This window comes from Pseudophryne corroboree, chromosome 6 (assembly GCF_028390025.1).
Source record: "Pseudophryne corroboree isolate aPseCor3 chromosome 6, aPseCor3.hap2, whole genome shotgun sequence".
In the NCBI taxonomy this organism is placed as follows: Eukaryota; Metazoa; Chordata; class Amphibia; order Anura; family Myobatrachidae; genus Pseudophryne; species Pseudophryne corroboree.
This window is the reverse complement of record NC_086449.1, coordinates 488,545,085-488,565,199: the sequence shown is the minus strand read 5'-3', so window position 1 is coordinate 488,565,199 and position 20,115 is coordinate 488,545,085. Positions and strand designations below refer to the sequence as shown.

At 45.7% G+C, this 20,115-nt stretch overlaps 1 protein-coding gene across 3 annotated transcripts in view; it reads right to left on the bottom strand.

Annotated features, from left to right (window-relative positions):
• The window catches only part of CNTN1 (contactin 1), a 337,119-nt gene that overhangs the window by 167,141 nt on the left and 149,863 nt on the right, over positions 1 to 20,115 (bottom strand). For all 3 annotated transcript variants that reach the window (XM_063927312.1, XM_063927314.1, XM_063927313.1), the window contains one exon: positions 8,146 to 8,259. In XM_063927312.1, the coding sequence (XP_063783382.1) occupies positions 8,146 to 8,197 (52 nt within the window). In that variant the 5' untranslated portion in view covers positions 8,198 to 8,259. The remainder of the gene's footprint in view (positions 1 to 8,145; positions 8,260 to 20,115) is intronic.

The window sequence follows — 20,115 nt, the reverse complement described above, 5'->3', positions numbered from 1 at the left end:
GGGTAATTATCACATATATAGCCTCTGGGGCTATAAATTGTGGTATTTTTGCCAGCCAAGGTGTTTTTATTGCTGCTCAGGGCGCCCCCCCCTAGCGCCCTGCACCCTCAGTGACCGGAGTGTGAAGTGTGTATGAGGAGCAATGGCGCACAGCTGCAGTGCTGTGCGCTACCTTGGTGAAGACTGATGTCTTCTGCCGCCGATTTTCCGGACCTCTTCTTGCTTCTGGCTCTGTAAGGGGGACGGCGGCGCGGCTCCGGGACCGAACACCAAGGCCAGTTCCATGCGGTCGATCCCTCTGGAGCTAATGGTGTCCAGTAGCCTAAGAAGCCCAAGCTAGCTGCAAGCAGGTAGGTTCGCTTCTTCTCCCCTTAGTCCCTCGCTGCAGTGAGCCTGTTGCCAGCAGGTCTCACTGTAAAATAAAAAAACTAATTATATACTTTCTTTTTAGAAGCTCAGGAGAGCCCCTAGTGTGCATCCAACCTCGGCCGGCACAAAATCTAACTGGGGCTTGGAGGAGGGTCATGGTGGGAGGAGCCAGTGCACACCAGGTGACCTAAAAGCTTTCTTTAGTTGTGCCCAGTCTCCTGCGGAGCCGCTGTTCCCCATGGTCCGGAGTTCCCAGCATCCACTAGGACGTCAGAGAAAATATAAGAATTATATATGCTTCTACACATGCATGTATAGATATATTTCTGTTCACTTTACTTAATTATCAGTAAACACCTTATAATACTTCTTAGGGAAAATAGATTATAAATATACCCAGCATATGTATACACTAATATGGCTCTTAGACTGATATATACTGCACGCTGTTGTAATCACCTCCCAGTGATTTCTAAACATGCATGTTGAACTTTAAATAGTACTTAGGTCCACATTTCAATTTGTCTGGTTAATAAGCATATATTAGTATCAATCAATTGGACAAAGCCTCGCTCACAACCTGTATACGTTATTGGAGCAGTTCATGCAATATTGGTAGAAACAACAGTCACTGTCCAGTGGTATTTTGTTAATAATGTTGAAAAGTATACCATATAGATGCCTCTGTTGAAGTCACAGTATTTGCGGTGATCCTCCTGGCTAATGCTCCTACTGGTAGCCTTTTAGTTGGAGTGCACGTCTTATTCTCTTTAACCGCAATGTGACCGCTTGTCCTCCCGGACGGTACTCTCACTCCCGGCCTTATCCGGAGTCAATGGGCAGATGGTTACACAGCCATTCCCCTGCTTTGGGGATGTGATTCAGCCAGCCAGCTGATGGATAATGATCCGCTGCAGTCTGTGTATGGAGATGGTGACAGACGCGTTTCCCAGCCTACTCAAAAGCATCGCCCGCTTCCTCAATTTTTTTTATTTTTTTATGTGATGCCGGCCGGCACTAAGTATAATTGTGATAAGGAATATTGATAGAAATAAAAATATTTTTTAAATATCCACAACAGATGTGTATAGCGCTCTCTCGATTGTTTTTTTCTCTAATTCAGATCTGTTCACTTGCTAGCTATTTTTTGCAGCGCTGCGAACAGATGGACGCCACCTACAGGGGAGTGTACTTTAGCTTTGCAAGTGTGCGAACGCGTGTGCATCCGCCCTGTACAAAAACAGCTTGTGCAGTTTCTGAGTTGCTCTGACCTAACTCAGCCGCAGCGATCCCTTCAGCCTATTCAAGCCCGGAATTGACATCAGACACCCACCCTGCAAATGCCTCAACACGCCTGCGTTTTTCCAAACACTCCCAGAAAATGGTCAGTTGACACCCACAATCGCGCTCTTCCTATCATTCTCCTTGCGATCGGCTGTGCAAATGGATTCTTCGCTAGAACCAGTGCACAGCAACGATCCGCTTTGTACCCGTACGACGTGCCTGGAAAAATTGACTACTGGTGCCTACACACGTAGCGATTTAGGCTGCTTTTCTAAGTGATTTGAGTGAATCGCTTAGAAATTCAGCACAAATCGCTCTGTGTGTGGACTATAGCAATAGTGATGCGCATCCCCGCGCTTCACTATCGCCCGTCTAGTTAGTTCAAGCATGCTTGAAAGATCTAGTAATCTCCCGTGTTTTCTCTATTGAGAACACGTGCAGTGACAGATCGCTCAGCACACATTGTTGGTGCAGCGCTGTGTGCTGAGCGATCTGAGCAATCTAGCATTGCTCAGATCACTGACTGCAGTCACCCCGTGTGTAGGCCCATTATTCAGCAGCAGAAAAGAAAAGTATAATATATCTATTGGATTAAAGAGAAGCAATAGGTTATAGCAATACAGTAACTGAGACAATTTAGGCTTTGTTCATGAACCCATAATAATCTCTGGATTACACACTGAATTGAGAAAAAAATAACTGCTTTCTCTCCCTCTTTCATCATCAAATGCTGTTCATACTTATAGTAGGTAGGGATGAGCGGGCTCAGATCTACAAGATCCGAGCCCACCCGAACTTCCCGATCCGAGCCGGGATCAGAGTCAGGCTTGGGTTTTCCTGCCAGACTCAGATCCCGGAACAAGTCAAAACGTCATCATCCCGCTGTCGGATTCTCGCGAGATCTGGACTATATACTATTCCACACTTCTTGCTGCAATTATCACTCCAGCATTGCAGAGGGAGCAGGACGGACATGTCTGTTGTCTGTCTGTGGGAGGGTGGCGGGAAGGGTGGCGTGGGGTGGGTGCTGGTTCTGCTGTCGGTGCTGTTGTCCTGTGCTGTCACAAATCAGTCCAGTGCTGGGGCTGTGCTGCCATAATAAGTCACTGGGTGCTCTGTCTGCCATACAAGTGGGTGCTGCATCTGTCTGCCATAAATCAGTCCAGTGCTGTGGCTGTGCTCCATAATAAGTCACTGGGTGCTCTGTGTGCCATACACATGGGTGCTGCGTCTGTCTGCCACAAATCAGTCCAGTGCTGGGGCTGTGCTGTCATAATAAGTCACTGAGTGCTCTGTCTGCCATACAAGTGGGGGCTGCGTCTGTCTGCATAAATCAGTCCAGTGCTGTGGCTGTGCTCCATAATAAGTCACTCAGTGCTCTGTCTGCCATACAAGCGGGTGAAGAAACATGAGACCCAGGGCCTGATCAGCCATAAGGCTGCAGCCTGGATGGCTGAGTCCTGGGGGGGTGGGGGGTGGGGGCGCAGCACCGGCACAATAGACACTTAGTCTCTACCTACTAATGGAAGCTGCAGATTCCATGCAGACAGCATGGAAGATGGCCCTTTAAAAATGGCAGCTGCCTTCTAGGAGACAGATGCTAGAGGTATTACTAGACCATTACCCAGCGCTACCCGGAATGAGCATGTATCCCCCTGGCACTGAGCATGTAACCCCCTGGCACTAAGCATGTAACCCCTATAGCAACAAGCATATGTAACCCCTGGCAACGAGCATGTAACCCCTGGCAATGAGCATGTGACCGGGTCCGACTTCCGGTCAGCAGAATCACGGATGCCAGCGGCTTCTCCTCCCACCTCTAGCCACCAACAGCACCGTGGGCAGCAACATGGACATCCGTATGCGCAGGGCAATTTATCCATCAGGCACACGGGAATATCAGCAGTGGCAGCTAATTGTGAAGTATTAATATATCTCCAATACATGTGGGAGTGCCAGTAGTGTCCTTGGTGCAGAGGTGCAGCAGGTGTCCTCAGTGCAGGAGTGCTGGCAGTATCCCCAGTGCAGGAGTGTCAGCAGTGCAGGAGGTGTCCTCCTTGCACTTGGCTGGTGGTACCGAGGACACTTCCGACACTCCCACACTGTTGGCACCCCTGAACTCCTGCAATGAGGACACCTCCCGCACTGCTGACACTGCCGGCACCCCTGCACTGGGGATACTGCCAGCACTCCTAGACTGAGGATACCTCCCACACTGCCGGCACCCCTGCACCGAGGACACTTCTGGCACTCCCACACTGCCGACACTGCCAGCACCCCTGAACTCCTGCACTGAGGACACCTCCCACACTGCCTTCACTGCTGGCAACCCTGCACCGAGGATACTTCTGGGACTCCCACACTGTCGACACCTCTGAACTCCTGCACTAAGGACACCTCCAGTACTCCCGCACTGCCGACGCTGCCAGCACCCCATGCACTGAGGACACTTCTGGCACTGCCAACACTGTTGGCAACCCTGCACTGGGGATACTGCCAGCACTCCTGCACTGAGGACACCTCCTGCACTACCGACACTGCCAGCACCCCTGCACCGAGGACACTTCTGGCACTCCCACACTGCCAGCACCCCAGTGCGGGAGTACCAGAAGTGTCCTCTGTGCAGAAGTGCTGGCAGTGTCGGCAGTACAGAAGGTGTCCTCAGTGCAGGAGTGCTGGCAGTATCCCCAGCGCAGTGGTGCCGACAGTGTCAGCAATGCGGGAGGTGTCCTCATTGCAGAAGTTCAGGGGTGCCAGCAATGTGGGAGTGCCGGAAATGTCCTCGGTGCAGAAGTACTGGCAGTGTCGGCAGTGCAGGTGTCCTCAGTGCAGGAGTGCTGGCAGTACCCCCAGTGCAGGTATGCCGGCAGTGTCCTCAGTGCAGGAGTTCATGGGTGTCAGCAGTGTGGGAGTGCCAGAAGCGTCCTCGGTGCAGGGGTGCCGGCAGCGTCGGCAGTGCAGGAGGTGTCCTCGGCGCACGAGTGCTGGCAGCATCCCCAGTGCAGGGGTGCCGGCAGTGTCGGCAGTGCAGGAGGTGTCCTCAGTGCAGGAGTGCTGGCAGTATCCCCAGTGCAGGGGTGCCGGCAGTGTCGGCAGTGCAGGAGGTGTCCTCATTGCAGGAGTTCAGGGGTGCCGGCAGTGTGGGAGTGCCAGAAGTGTGCTCGGTGCAGAAGTGCTGGCAGTGTCGGCAGTGTAGGAGGTGTCCTCAGTGCAAGAGTGCTGGCAGTATCCCCAGTGCAGTTGTGCCGGCGGTGTCCTCAGTGCAGGAGTGTCGGCAGTGTGGGAGTGCCAGAAGTGTCCTCGGTGCAGGGGTGTTGGCAGTGCCGGCAGTATGCTCAGTGCAGGGGTGCCGGTGACTTACTTACCTGCTGCAATGTTTTCAACCTGTTCGGTCCTAGCTCTGATGTCAAACACCCGCCCTGGACACACCTGCACTTCTCACACCACGCCTGCGTTTTTCTTACCACTCCCCGAAAACGGCTGCAAATGGTGAGTTGCCCAGGATCTTCGTGTGATCGGCGCTGCAATCGCTTTTTTCGGTCCCAGCGTCATTGCCCGGCGACTGCCGTGCGGGAACATAGTGGCCGCCGCGCATGCGCAGCACGGATCCGATTGCAGCTGTGCGAACGACGACATGCAGCTATCGAGTCGTAATGACCCCCTAAGTCCAGACCTACTTAGAAACTGCACAACATTTTTTACCATAGCAGGCCTGCACAAGCGATTGCAGCCTTGCTATGGGAAAAAAACAACCCTCATAGGCGGAGATTAGATGATAGCACGGGATGCAAAAAGCAGCTTCGTGCGATCAACTCGTAATGAGGCCCTTTATTTGGAAATATTTTATCATTGCAAAATCTTATATGTTCTTTTACTCTACAGCACTAAGGTTTTTCTTAACTTATTACTTAATTTCACTTTAGACTTCATTCACCTCTGTGCTCTGAGCAACATATAGTAACATCCCCCAGCCAGGATAAAATCTGTACCCCCCAAGGAGTCTACTTCAAAGGCCTCTCACACTGAGATTTTCACACCTACACAATTAGCAATTAGACTCTAAAGCTGACCATACATCAGAACGACCTGATTACAGTGTCTATTTAACAGCAATGTTGGTGGAAAGCTACGTTACGTGATGCACTGGACACCCAGTGGTAAAACTATGAATTGTCATGAATTGTCATTGCACAACATGATGGCCCAACAACAAAAGGAATTCATGTCATGTAAAATTTACTGCCATGGCACTCTTTTCAGAAAGGTAATAGTGGACACATCTGTAGGTGTCAGGGGAGAGGGAGGCCTTATGGGCGGATTCTAGGGATTAAATTTGCAGCAGAAGTCCCTCAATTTGGCCCAAACGTTGTTTCTTTAAATAGGAGACCAATTGAATGCACTTTCCCCGGATTACACATTTATGAGCCTCCCAAATTGTCAAATCAGAGACATCAGGGGAGACATTACAATCAATATACATATCAATGGCATCCTCCAGTTGGGCTTTACAGTACGGGTCGTGCAACAGAGACTCGTGAAATCGCCACGAGCGTCGCTGAGTAGGAGGGGGACCGATGGAAATGTCCAGTCTAACCGGAGCGTGATCGGACCATGTCATCTGGCCGATGGAAGCATCGCAAGCCAGGGACAGGTGTCTGTGGTCAAGTAGAAAATAGTCTAGCCTAGAGTATGAACAATGAGGGACCGAATAATATGTATAATCCCGGTCTGATGGGTGAAATATGCGCCAGACGTCGGACAGCTGATGGACGTGAAGGAGGCGCCGCACCTTCCTGGACAAGCGGTGACGCACCAACGGGGACTTGGAGGAGGTGTCTAGGGTGTAATCGAGGGCCCAGTTGAAATCACCCCCCACAATCTGGATCCCCTGTTTCAGCGCATCAACCCTGTCCATAATAGCCTCGGGGAAGGCAGGTTGACCCTGATTGGGAGCATATATATTAACAATTGTAAAGGTCGTGTTAAAAATAGAGCATACAAGTACGAGGCATCTCCCCTCCTCCAACCTGTGGGCCACCACATTGGTAACAGGTACATGTTTAGCAAAAAGGATGGCCACACCTTTAGATTTAGATTGGGAATAATTACAGTAATACGAAGTGGGTTAGAACTTATTCCTAAGGTGGGGTGCAGAGGGGGAGTGTCGGAAATGGGTCTCCTGCACAAGGACAATATCAGCCCTCTCCGCGTGAAACGAACAGAGAGCACCGGCCCTCTTCTCAGGGACGTTTAAACCCCTGCCGTTTATGGAGATAATCCTAAGTGTAGAAGCCATATGTCGGGGTATTGTAGGACCTCAAAGATCGTACACTGTGGACCAGGTGACAAGAGTAAAAAAAGGAAAAGTGGGACTGGGGAGAAAAGAGAAAATAGAAGAGAATCCATGAACAAGAGGGCTTTCATTTGCATTTTCCCACTACAAGCACTGGGTGCCTGCCTCATATAACAGTGACAATACTGGGGTGCCATGGTAATTTCACAAGCTAGACACTGACTACCCAATAACCCTGCATTTAATAGATGTCGGTATAAGCCTAGAAGAAGACAGCCCTCCGCCCACACTCATGCCTTTTTTTTATTTTCAAGTACACTATAGGATTTATTTTTGATGGTGGGTGGGAAGTGGACAGGACTGACTTACATTACAAGTAATTAACATGCACAGTGCAGACAACGGGACTCTGGAGTATGTGAAAGTCCGTGTGATGTCATGACATCACACAGTAGTTGTGCAATGCCACTCTGGGAACACTTTGGACAGGCCAGATCTCTTTGTGGGGTCTGTTCAAGGGGCCCTTGGGACTCACGGGTCCCTAGGTGGACACCTAGGTTGCCTGAATACAGATTCATGTTAAAAAAAATAGAAAAAAATAGAAAAGAATGTTTTGAACAGGCATCTGATTACTTCAGTCTATCACATTGTGACACCAACAGTACATATTTTGGACCGTATTTTGCAACCATTTCACACATGTGCTCTCCACAACATAAGATAATCAGAAACCTGTATCTAAACGTAAATGTTCTGGTCCCCATACACATAATAAAGGGTAGAAAGCCCTCTGATCATCAGGTGCTAAGTAATGAGTACTAATAAAAACATAGGGCCTAATTCAGACCTGATCGCAGCAGCAAAATCTTTCTCTAATGGGCAAAACCACGTGCACTGCAGGCGGGGCAGATATAACATGTGCAGAGAGAGTTAGTTTTGGGTGGGTTATTTTGTTTCTGTGCAGGATAAATTGGGTTATTTTGTTTCTGTGCAGGATAAATACTGGCTGCTTTATTTTTAAACTGCAATGTAGAATTCACACCCCACCCAAATCTAACTCTCTCTGCACATGTTATATCTGCCCCACCTGCACTGCACAGAGATAGAGTTTGCTGTTGCGATCAGGTCTGAATTAGGCTCATAGACAACTAGTACTTACAATGAATAACTGTTTGAAATTAAAATAAATGAAACATTACCTGCCCAGCAGAAGAAAATGTACAATAAAAGCTGTGTTACAATAGGCCACATTTTCAATGGAGTACGATATGGAGCAACTTGACAAATAATTCGGATGAACTTCTTTAGTTTCTCTATTTAAAATAAAGGAAAACATACAGAATGTTAATAACAGTATTAGTACACGATTCACAAATAATATCTTATTACATTACTTCATTTTGAAAAATAGGTAAACATCACTATTAACACCCAACATGACATTGTTATAAGATAACTTCCTGCATATAATAGCAACTAATAAATAGTGATTTGAATCCCTAATCAGCTATGAAAAATAGACTTTATAATTTTGTCATCCTCTGACAGCACTAGACATCAATAGTATCTTTTACTACGGCAGTCAAGATCTACGATGCCAGAGACAGAAAGATAATATACATACTTTACACTTGTTCATACACTGTCTTCTCTCCTTTATTCTTCCTTTCTCCTTCAAATTTATCTCAGCTAGACATGACACTGCACTGCATAAAATAGGACTGGCCCTGCACCAGGCCCCACCCTAAGCTCTCCTTCGTGCAGCATCCTGCTTCCGAATCGTCTAACATGACACAGCTACAGTATGTGACTTGCTAATAGCTTTTCTCTATTTCATTACATAAGACATAAAACACAGGAAATTCTAATTGTAAAAAAAACTGCATACCATAACATTTTATTTACAACAAAGGTAATACTTCATTTCTCTGTCGTAAAACTAATTATATATTAAGAAATAATACATTCTTTACTGACATACTGTATTTACATGGTAATGTATAATTCTGTCACATCTAATATTCTTAGGGGGTCATTGAATTCTGATGTGAGGTCCCAATCTGCAAGAAAGCAGTAGAACTGCATCGCACACCCCTATGGGACTGCGAGGTACAGTAAATAAGGTAAAAAGTTGCTGTCATCTGTGCCGTCATTATGAGAGTTCCCACACCATTTTAACAGCATATCTCCAACATAGCTTGGAAATTAAGTGACACCTTAGATTTCATAGTATAGGGTTCATTAGATGTGGTATAGCTGATCTACGGTAATTAGATACACTGGGTCAAAATGTCAACATGGAAAAGGTAGACAGTAGAAAAGGTCGACATGGAAAAGGTAGACAGTAGAAAAGGTCGACATGGAAAAGGTAGACAGTAGAAAAGGTCAACAAGTATTTAAGGTTTTTATGGGTGTCATTTTGTATGTTTCATCAGTGACCACAATCAATGTAAACTTTGCCGCCATGCTTCAGGCAAAGGTATTATTCCCAATCGTAGTACACGTGGATGGTTCATCAAGTTGAGAAATGTGAAAAAAAAATTTTACAAAAATTGTGTTTCGCCCATTGTCAAATTGACCTTTTGTACCTGTTGACCTTAAGTATTGTTTACCTTTAACCTGTGGACCTTTTGAATATGTGCATGCACACTAGACTCTGGAACATCGCTAGGGTCTCCTAGTGACCCAAGTCTATTGCCTTTCCGGCTAGAGAGGAAAGGGCCTGGACGAAGACTGCACATGAGCCTCCTCTTCTATGACGTGCCCCTGATCCCCACCATTGCATCCTGTCTCATCGCAACCCTGCTCTCCTTGATCTGTCCAAAGAAAGCTGAAATCTTGTACACAGCTCTATAAAAATGATCTTTTTTTATGAAAAAGAAAATGTATACATAAAAAACATGTCGGATGTAAGAGACATTGTGAATGAAAGATAGTTGTGAAATTGTGAAATGAAAAAGGGGGGGATTGGACTGCACACCCTATTTTTAAACATAATGAAATTGTGAATGAAGTCAATAAGAGCACACTGCATAGCGCATGATCAGAGTGGCCATGTGACTCAATTTCTTTCTAAAACATCATAGGAACAGATGAGTGATGCTCAGCGATACTGCTTGCGGAGGAAAGAGTAGTATGACAAGTTCACTGGGCCTGGATGAACCATGCATACAAAATAAATAAAAAATGAGCACATAAAAATAGTTTTAAAAAAAATTGTTTGCAAGCATTCCAGTATGAAACAAAGTTTTATCTAAATAAATAAATAAATAAATAAAGCATTATTCAATAAATATTGTCTGTTATAACAAAAGGAGGATTGTTGATGCTTTCCTATGCTTTGCCAGGTGAATTTTTAGCTGGAGAAAACATGCAATTCTCTTCTTTTTCTCCAGCTAAAGCTTCCCATTGCACGCAACTAGGGAATATGACCAGAATTCGCAACGAGCCGGACCACCAACCATCCTGTTCTCCTCCCCTGAAAATATCATTTGTATGACACATGGGTGTGGTATGGAAGGTCGACAGTAACTAGGTCGACAATGTCTAGGTCGACCACTATTGGTCGACAGTAACTAGGTCGACAGGTGTCTAGGTCAACAGGGTCTGTAGGTCGACATGTTCTAGGTCGACAGGTCAAAAGGTCGACAAGAGTTTTTTATGTTATTTTGGTGTCGTTTTCTTCGTAGAGTGACCGGGAACCCCAATTAGTGTACCGCGTCCCCTCGCATGGCTCGCTTAGCTCGCCATGCTTCGCTCGGCACAGATTACCGTTCCAATCGTAGTCCACGTGGATCGTTAAGTATGAAAAGGTTCAAAAAAGAATTTAAAAAAAAACTCATGTCGACCTTTTGACCTGTCAACCTAGAACATGTCGACCTAAAGACCCTGTCGACCTAGACACCCTGTTGACCTAGTTACTGTCGACCAATAGTGGTCGACCTAGACATTGTCGACCTAGTTACTGTCGACTTAGAGACCGGATCCCATGACACACACTGTGTGTGCAGCACTTGTTCACCACTAAAGCAAGACAGTTGGGAGTTGTGCATAAAGATGAGTAATTCCAGTATAAACTATGCATTGTAACGGAGGACAGCAGTATTGTACAACAGACTATTGTTTGGTGATTGTAGTGCAAGGAAAAACCTTAATAGGGGTGGCGGCACTTTGCAAATTAGCTACTACAAATGATTACTGGTGGAATATTTGCACTGGAAAATTTCTGGTCCTGGGCCGTGGCATCACTAGGGGGGGGTGGGTTGCACTGTGTGACCTCCAAGGGGGTGACATAAAATTGCACAGCTGGTGCCACTGAGCAGTGCTGCAGCAATGATGGATGATGTGCATATGCCATCCACTGTGCTGGGAGAGGCTGGGGGCTGCCCAGTAGCTTCCGTTGCACTGGGCAAGCCTCCAGTATGATGACACCCGCTCACGCCTCCAAAATGTCACACATCAGGAGGTGTTGCTTCATGTTCACAAGGCCATGCCCCATTTCACATGCTTGTGAGGTGTAACTGGGTTTTACCACCCATAGTGGCGCCATTGGTCTTGGGTTAATTATATGGTGCCATATGGGATCCGCACCGCCCAATTACAGAGTTACATAGACAAACCAGCAAAACAAGAAAACAGTGACTTACAATTTAAGACAATATAGGAAAAGTACAGGATATATAAACATAGCTGCGTCAGTAGACAGTATTGATATAAGTATTAAACATAGCTGCGTCAGTAGACAGTATTGATATAAGTATCAGGGTGGCAGAAAGCCGAGGTATTTGGTGCCGTCTAAGAGAGTATTGAAAGAAGATAGGTTAAATAAGAGATGGAAAAGCATGAGGTAAGAGGGCCCTGCTTGTGAAAGTTTACATTCTAAAGGGGGGGGCAGACAGACAGGGGTGACACAGATGGGGTAGAAAGTGAGTGTGGGCCACGGAAGGCTTAGAATGAGAGATGGCTGGGTTTGGTGAAGACGTGTGTCTTGAGAGTCCATTTTGTAGAGAGGTGGAGAGTCTGAGAGGGAGATGTAGAGAATTCCAGAGAAAGGGAGCAGCACGTGCAAAATCTTGGAGATAGTAGAGTGAGGATGTAATCAGTAGGCTAGAGAGGCAGTGTGCATTAGTGGAGCGAAGAGGATGGGCAGGAGTGTGAAGGGAGATAAGGTCATAGATGTAAATGGAAGAGGACTGGGTGAGGGCTTTGTAAGTGAGTGTGAGAAGCTTGAAATGGATTCTGAAGGGGAGAGAGTGAAGGGCTTGTAAGAGAGGGGAGGTGGACACAGTGGCATCACAAGGAGGGTGCGGGGGCTGCGGCCCGCACCTGGGTGTCACCCGTCGAGGGTTGACACCAAAATGCCGGCTCCTGCTCAGTGACAGAAGCCGAGTGCTGCACTGTTACATTATGTGCAGCATTCGGCTCCTGACAATGTGTAGGAGCCGGCACTGCAGTCGCAGCACTCCCCGGAGGGCAGCCCCACCTCCCGAACCCACAGAGTTACGAAAAAACTGGGTCGGTATGTGAAGCTCCTCCCCTTTGATGAAGCTCCACCCTTTTTAACAAAGCCCCACCCCTTTCCCCGGCACCGCACCGGGTGCATTTATAGTAAGTGACGCCTCTGGGTGGACGTAGTACGTTTGGTAAAGAAAATGAGCCAAGCAGCAGCATTGAGGATAGAATTGAGTGGAAAGAGGCATTTGTCAGGGATTCCAGATAGGAGAAGATTATAGTAGTCGAGTCTGGAGATGACCAGTGAGTGGATAAGGGTCTTAGTAGCATCCTGAGTGAGAAAGGGTCTGATCCTGGAAATATTTTTAAGATGAAAACAACAGGTTTGTGAGAGGTACTGAATGTGTGGTTCGAAAGAGAGGGATGAGTCAAGAATTACTCCAAGAATTCGCACTTCGTGGGTTAGAGGAGATAGTAGCCATCAATATATAATGAAATTGTGGGAGGTGAGGTTGTGTGGGAGGGTGGGATGATGATCAGCTCAGTCTTAGACATGTTAAGTTTAAGAAAGCACTGGAACATCCAAGAAGAGATAGCAGAGAAATAGTTGGATACACAAGTGAGGAGAGCAAGGGAGAGATCAAGGGAGGAAAGGTAGATTTGAGTATCATCAGCATAGAGAAGACACTGGAAGTCAAAAGAGCTAATGAGCTCCCCAATGAGGATGTATAGGGAGAGAAAAGGAGCAGACCAAGAGCAGAACCTTGGGGGACATCTACAGTTAGTGGAAGTGGGGGAGAGGGGTGGAGTCATAAGAGGACACAGAAAAGGAACAGTCAGAGAGGTAGGAGGATACCCAAGAGAGGGAAGTATCATGCAGACCAAGGAAGTGAAGGAATTGCAGATGGAGAGGGTTGGTCCACAGTGTCAATAGCAGCAGAGAGGTCAATGAGCATAAGCAGAGAGTAGTGGTCCTTGGATTTAGCAAAAATGAGGTCATTGCAGACTTTAGTAAGGGCAAATTCAGTGGAGTGGATGAAATCCAGAATGGAATGGGTCAAGCAGTGAGTGGGAGGAAAAAAAGGCAGTAAGGCGGATGTTGACAATACGCTCAAGGATTTTGGAGGCAAAAGGGAGGAGAGAGATGGGTCTATAGTTGAAGAGAGAGTGTGGATCAAGGGTAGGTTTTTAACAAATTAATTGGCAACACAGGGGCACATTGCTGCCTCACACCATTAGGATCTTGGGTTTAATTCTAACCAAAACCCTATATGTGTTGTCTGCTCTCATCATGTGTGGGTGTTCTGCATATGCTCCTGATTACATACTTAGAATAGCAACTGAAAGCACACATGATGGGATGTAGTTATGTGACGGTCACAATAACTCCACCAGCATCCTGAACACTCAAAATACCGACAGAAGGGACTATTCCCACTTGTGGGAATAGAACCTGTGGTGAGCGCAGGTTGCCACTGAGCCTGCAAGAGGCTTCATTGCGCTTACAAAACCCCCCCTATCCCCCCCCCCCCCCCCCCCCGCCGGCATTCTGCATCCGGAATCCCGGCATCGGGATGCTGAGCGCCGGGATCCCGGCAGCCGGTAACATAGCCCCAACCCCCCATGATGGCTGCCTCACCCTCTATAACAAATGCAAAGTGCTCTGAGTCCTATTGGGATAAAGGCACTATATAAATAATGTTGTAACAGATCAAAATCCTTTTTTTTTAATAGATGCTTATCAGATAAAGTATTTTATTGACATTCAATAAATGTTTTCAAATCTTAAAATAACCAGAATTTTGCATTTGTATATTTGAAATAATGGAACTGAAGCCCAAGTCTGAGCTTTACATGCCACTACTCATACGAGCAAGTTCAGGCATGCTCATAGCTACACAGCCTGGTCTGGCAGAGCAGTACGTTGACGCATACCAATCCAGTGTCATCACTGCATAACTGCCTCGGCAACATTGTATTTAGCAGATTGATTGATATTTGAACAATAAAGATGCTCAGTATTCACTCCAGAAATATATTATATGTTCCAGTTGAAACTTACTCTATGCAGATGAATCCAGTGCCCAGATTGCATAGGGTCTAGTTTCGCCTGAGTCAGTGAGATGGAAAAGTCTAATTTGATTGGATTCATGGATTTGCCTGTCAAAAGCTGCCAAGCCTTTTCAGATCATTTGTTTTCATTTTCATACTGATGCCACTCTGGTAATTAATTTCACATTGACATTAATTACTGTGTGACCTACTCTATGGGTAATCTTTTTAAATGGCACAGTCACAAATCTCCTGCTAATATGTGCTATCTGGAGCATTATCAGAGCCCTGCCATGTACTGTAAATGGTGTCCCTCCTCAACACTTGGGTTACCCTCCTTGTACCAAGCATGCTGCTTATGAATCCGTTTGTTCTCATAGATTCAGTCCACGCCTATTACCCAAACCTAGACCATTCCTGTCATTATATGTAGTGATGTAACATGGTGGATATGTTATCTACAGTATATATTGTCAAACATTTCTCCTACAATATACATGTCCTGATTCAAAGGTGGACGTAGCTTCATACACAGCTGAGTATTCGCACACAGCAAAACTGTAAAAATCTGCTGCAGCGGCTGGAATTTGTACAGACGCCCATTGATAGCATTCCTGATCAGCCACCTGTGCACAAAGGTGTACCATGTCCATTGTCATTATGCCACCGGAGCCTTTACAACTGCATACAAGCAATATGCTGCGTTTCACTCGTTACAACCCACCTGTTATCTCCACAAACTTTGTGTCCACCTCTGAATCAGGCCCACAGTCATTTTGTTTCAGTTTAAAACAGTCTATTCTTACATCATATATGCCGGCATACATTCTATTTCTATGTCACTCACTTATTTGCTACAGGAGAACTCCCCTGTACTCTGCCATATTATCTGTGTGCGTGCACAAAAGTGTGTAAGCTCAGTGTGCCTGCAAGGATGCAACATGCTATGGGGATAAGAAAAGTAATTGCTACACTTGAGAAATGTATTTGCTATTCAGTTGCGGGATAGAAGATGAGAGCAAATTTGATTTTTCTAAAATCATTAATTTTAGGAAAAATCATCGGAACTTGCTCTGGCACCCTGGCAGCACCCCCTCTGAGGACTGAGGACTAGTTAAGCAATTAGAAGTTTCCAATTAGCTTAGTTGGTAATTACTCACCTTCTGAAGCAGTGTCTTATCCAGTGTCAGACTCCTGCAGCAACAGTGAGAATGTGTGTGTATTCTGAGTGTGTGTAATGTGTGTGAGTGTGTTTGAGGGAGTATATGCGTTCGCATGAGTGTAAAAGTAGTACCCTAGTTAATGATATATCCAATAGCAGTGCCTTAGTTAATGTTATCCCCAATAGTAGTACCCTAGTGGCATTTCACCACATGGGGCTTGATCTCCTGTCAGCTGTGCAACATATTCTTGGCCTGATTCAGTGGTGGTCTGTATAGCAGCTGCATAGTTATGCCAATGCAGTAGCTGATGGTCTCACTAGTGAAATGCCCTCCTACTGTAACACTAATGTGACACTGTGTTTTAAGGCAGACCATTGTTCACATCATTGAACATTGCACCAGCTATATGGAGGTGCAGAATATCAGTCAAAACATGGCCGTGGGGTCAATTCAACTGCGTCTCATACACTGACTGTGACATGCCTATGCCTACCTAACCAACTCCTTGATATCCCCCAGGAACACCCATTGAAATTCAGGCCTCTTGCGTCCAATTTCATTCTTCATCTTCTGTCAGTAACTATCCAACCAATAGATGATATGTATACTATTTCTAAACACATCTCTTATTTCTGAGGTAATAAACTATTTTACCGGTACTCATTTAAACTCCATTTTATTTGAAAAAAGAATTGCTTGTAATGTAGCATACAAAATAGTCCAGAATGGGTTATAATGTTCCAGAAGACATGTCTAGAATTTTCCAGTGACGTAGCTGAGGTTAAGCAGGCAGCATACAGTGCATTTCCTGGAATGTAGCCGAGGTTGGGGGAGGCAGCATACAGTGTATCTCTAAGTACTTACCCTAAGTTGGGGCAGGTGACAGTCCATCTCAAGGGACATAGCTGAGATCGGGCCGGTGGAAGAAAGTGCATCTCCAGGGACGTAGCCCAGGTCAGGGCAGGTGGCAGAAAGCACATATCCAGGGACATAGTCGAGTTGGGGGCAGGTGCCAGACAGTGCATCGCCAGGGACACAGCCAAGGACAGGGCAGGCAGCAGACGCAGCAGAAACAAGATGTTTTTAGGACTGCAGATCTTTCTATTTTACATCAGTGCAGGTCTTTGATGGTATAGTATCTGCTTCCAATAGCACATTATGATGTTTCACCTCATATTGGGCACACAAATTGCATGTTATAAAAAAGCATCTGGTTCATGGCAGGAATTGTTTACGTCACCATGGGGCACATAAATTTACTGTTTTATATCTAGTTACATTGAGTCCACCTCTGCCCAGTTATTGAAGAGAAGAAGTGTTCTTGCACATTGGGGGTAATTCAGACCTGATCGCTCGCTAGCGTTTTTTGCAGCGCTGCGATCAGGTCAGAACTGCGCATGTGTATGCATCGCAATGCGCAGGCGTGTCACAAAGAGATTGACAGGAAGAAGGCGTTTGTGGGTGGCAACTGACCGTTTTCTGGGAGTGGTTGGAAAAACGCAGGCGTGTCCCAGCGTTTGCAGGGCGGGTGTCTGACGTCAATTCCGGCCCGAGGCTGAAGTGATCACAGCGGCTAAGTTTTGGGCAACACAGAAACTGCACAAAGTTTTATTGTACCACTCGGCTAGCGAGCAATCAGGTCTGAATCACCCCCATTGCCATTTACCAAAGCTGTAAGAACCAGTCCTTGAACAGGAGCTTCGATAATATGTCCTGTGTTACAGTAAGGCCTTCACATGTTGGTTCATGTGCAACGATCATTGCCTCTACCTGAAGCTGATTCTCCAGGAAAAGGGTACAATCTTACAGCGAGAATATAATATGGCAGTCTACGATATCTGGAGCATTATAGTCAGGTGTCCCACAAAAGTATCTGGTATCAGTTTCTCCATACATATGCAATGTATGGTCATATTAAAATCACAGACTTTGGACTGGCCCAGTCCAAAGTCTGTGATTTTAATATGACCATCTGTGGTCAGAAAATGTTATCCAATTTTATGTCACAATGAATAATTGCTCTTGAGTGCATAAACTGCAATCCACAAACCAGTTCAGCCGCTAGAAATTCTATTGTGGTGAGGTCCAGCTCTAAAGGTCTCATTCACGAACAGATCGCCTCCACAAGAACTCTGTTACACAGTATAGATAACTCTCTGTCTGAAAGGCTGCATAACCGTTGATTAGAAAAATGCTCTCATGTGCCATCTCAAGAACCTGGCAATTGACCAAACTGTCCTCATACTCTGTTAGTGCTCTCTTCTTTAAGATTTTAACTGCCACTCTTTCCCCTACGAATAGCAACTGTTACCAGCATAACTTGCCATAGCCTCCCTCTCCAATTATTGAGTGGAAAGTACATTTTTCCACTGTTAAGGAGACAGTATCTGTGCTTTGGTGGCTGGTGGTTCCTCTTTCTTATGCAGTTTGTTGAACCGGTGGGACACTTGCTTCTGCTAATTGTTATGATTTATTTGTTTTCATTTTTTTTTTTTTTAGAAAAACTGTAAACCTGTCCCAGTGTCTTTGTATAGCTGTTTTGCATTATTTCTTTTTGGTAATATTTTTCGGAAAGGTTTCTCAAGCATGCCCAGTGGCTACATCCCTCCCCTGGCTCTACAGCAACATTTCTCCTGTGCCTCAGATGCCAAAATCTGGGACATCTGCTTTATGATTTTATGAACTGATGTCGTTTTTTTTTTTTTTTTTTAGAAATGCTGCCAACCTGTCCCAGCCTCTCTGCACTCTACACCTGTAACAATTGTGTTTTTTCTTCTTACCTCTCTCTTGGCTAGTTTTGTCTGGCCTGCCTACTTTGCTCTGCATCTATCTGCTTTTTTGCTCCTTCCTGCAACACAATGTAACTGGGGCGCACAAGGAGACTGTGCTGATTAATTTGATATATGATATATATCTGTGTGCAATTGAGTATATTAATCTGTGGGGGTCATTCCGAGTTGATCGCTAGTGAAAAATGTTCGCAGCGATTAAATGAAAAAGCGGCACTTTTGCGCATGCGTATGAGGCGCAGTGCACACACGCGACGTACTTTCACAACTGCCAATGTATTTTTACACAAGGTCTAGCAACGTTTTTTCAGTCGCAATGCCAGCCGCAGAGTGATTGACAGGAAAGGGGCGTTTCTCAGTGTCAACTGACTGTTTTCAGGGAGTGTTTGAAAAAACGCAGGCGTGCCAGGAAAAACGCAGGCGTGGTTGGCCGAACGCAGGGCGTGTTTGTGACGTCAAATCCGGAACTGTACAGTCTGAAGTGATCGCAAGCTAAGAGTAGGTCTGGAGCTACTCTGAAACTGCATTTTTTTTTTTTGTAGCCGCTCTGCGATCCTTACGTTCGCACTTCTGCTAAGCTAAAATACACTCCCAGAGGGCGGCGGCATAGCGTTTGCACGGCTGCTAAAAACTGCTAGCGAGCGATCAACTCGGAATGACCCCCTGTATACGAAGTGCTACAATGTAGCAGATGCACCTATTTTCCAATACAAGTTACGTTCTGCTCCGTATACAGACTCAATCCAACACAATATACAGGCTTTATATATCAAATTAATCAGCACAGTCTCCTGGTGTGCCCTTGTTGCATTGCATTCCAAATAATATAAAGTTGAGAACAGGAGCGCTTGAGAAAAAAATTGAATGAAATAAAATAAAATGAAACTAAATAAAAAAGATTGCAAACACCTGTGAATAAAAAATGGTTAATTAGTAATGTTTACAGCACTTCTGTGCTGATGTGAAAGTCCTGTGCGTGAGTTCTTTTGTGGACACCGGAGCTATGATCCGTGCTGCGGCTGATTATCCATGATTAAGGACAGGCAAGTCCGAAACGCGTTGATGAGGAGTTACGAGTGAAAGCCTTACGTCATCCCGCCTGCGCCACACGGGTGTGGAAACGGCAGTGCAGAAGACGGCATCGAGGACGGGGGAGCAGATCACGATCCACATGTGAGAACTAAGGACGGACGTGACTACAGGTAGGCAGATTAAGGGAAAGACAGTTAGTCAGGTTTCCCCACTGCAGCCGCAGCACGGATCATAGCTCCGGTGTCCACAAAAGAACTCACGCACAGGACTTTCACATCAGCACAGAAGTGCTGTAAACATTACTAATTAACCATTTTTTATTCACAGGTGTTTGCAATCTTTTTTATTTAGTTTCATTTTATTTTATTTCATTCAATTTTTTTCTCAAGCGCTCCTGTTCTCAACTTTATATTGTCATCATCAATTTAAAGGAGCAGCTCAACATTATATAGCGCGGGTCATTTATCACATTTATTCCAAATAATATGTATTTTCGGATGCCCGATGCAAGCAGAGTTGCACAGGACATGGCGGCTCACTTGTGCCAACCATCTCATGCTGTGTGGCATATTGAGGCTAGATGTATGAGGACACATCTGTATTTGCGATAGTTTCTGCTATTACAGAAAAAATTACCAGGAACTTATCAGGCTTTGTTTTCCTTTTGACAATTTGGGGCTAT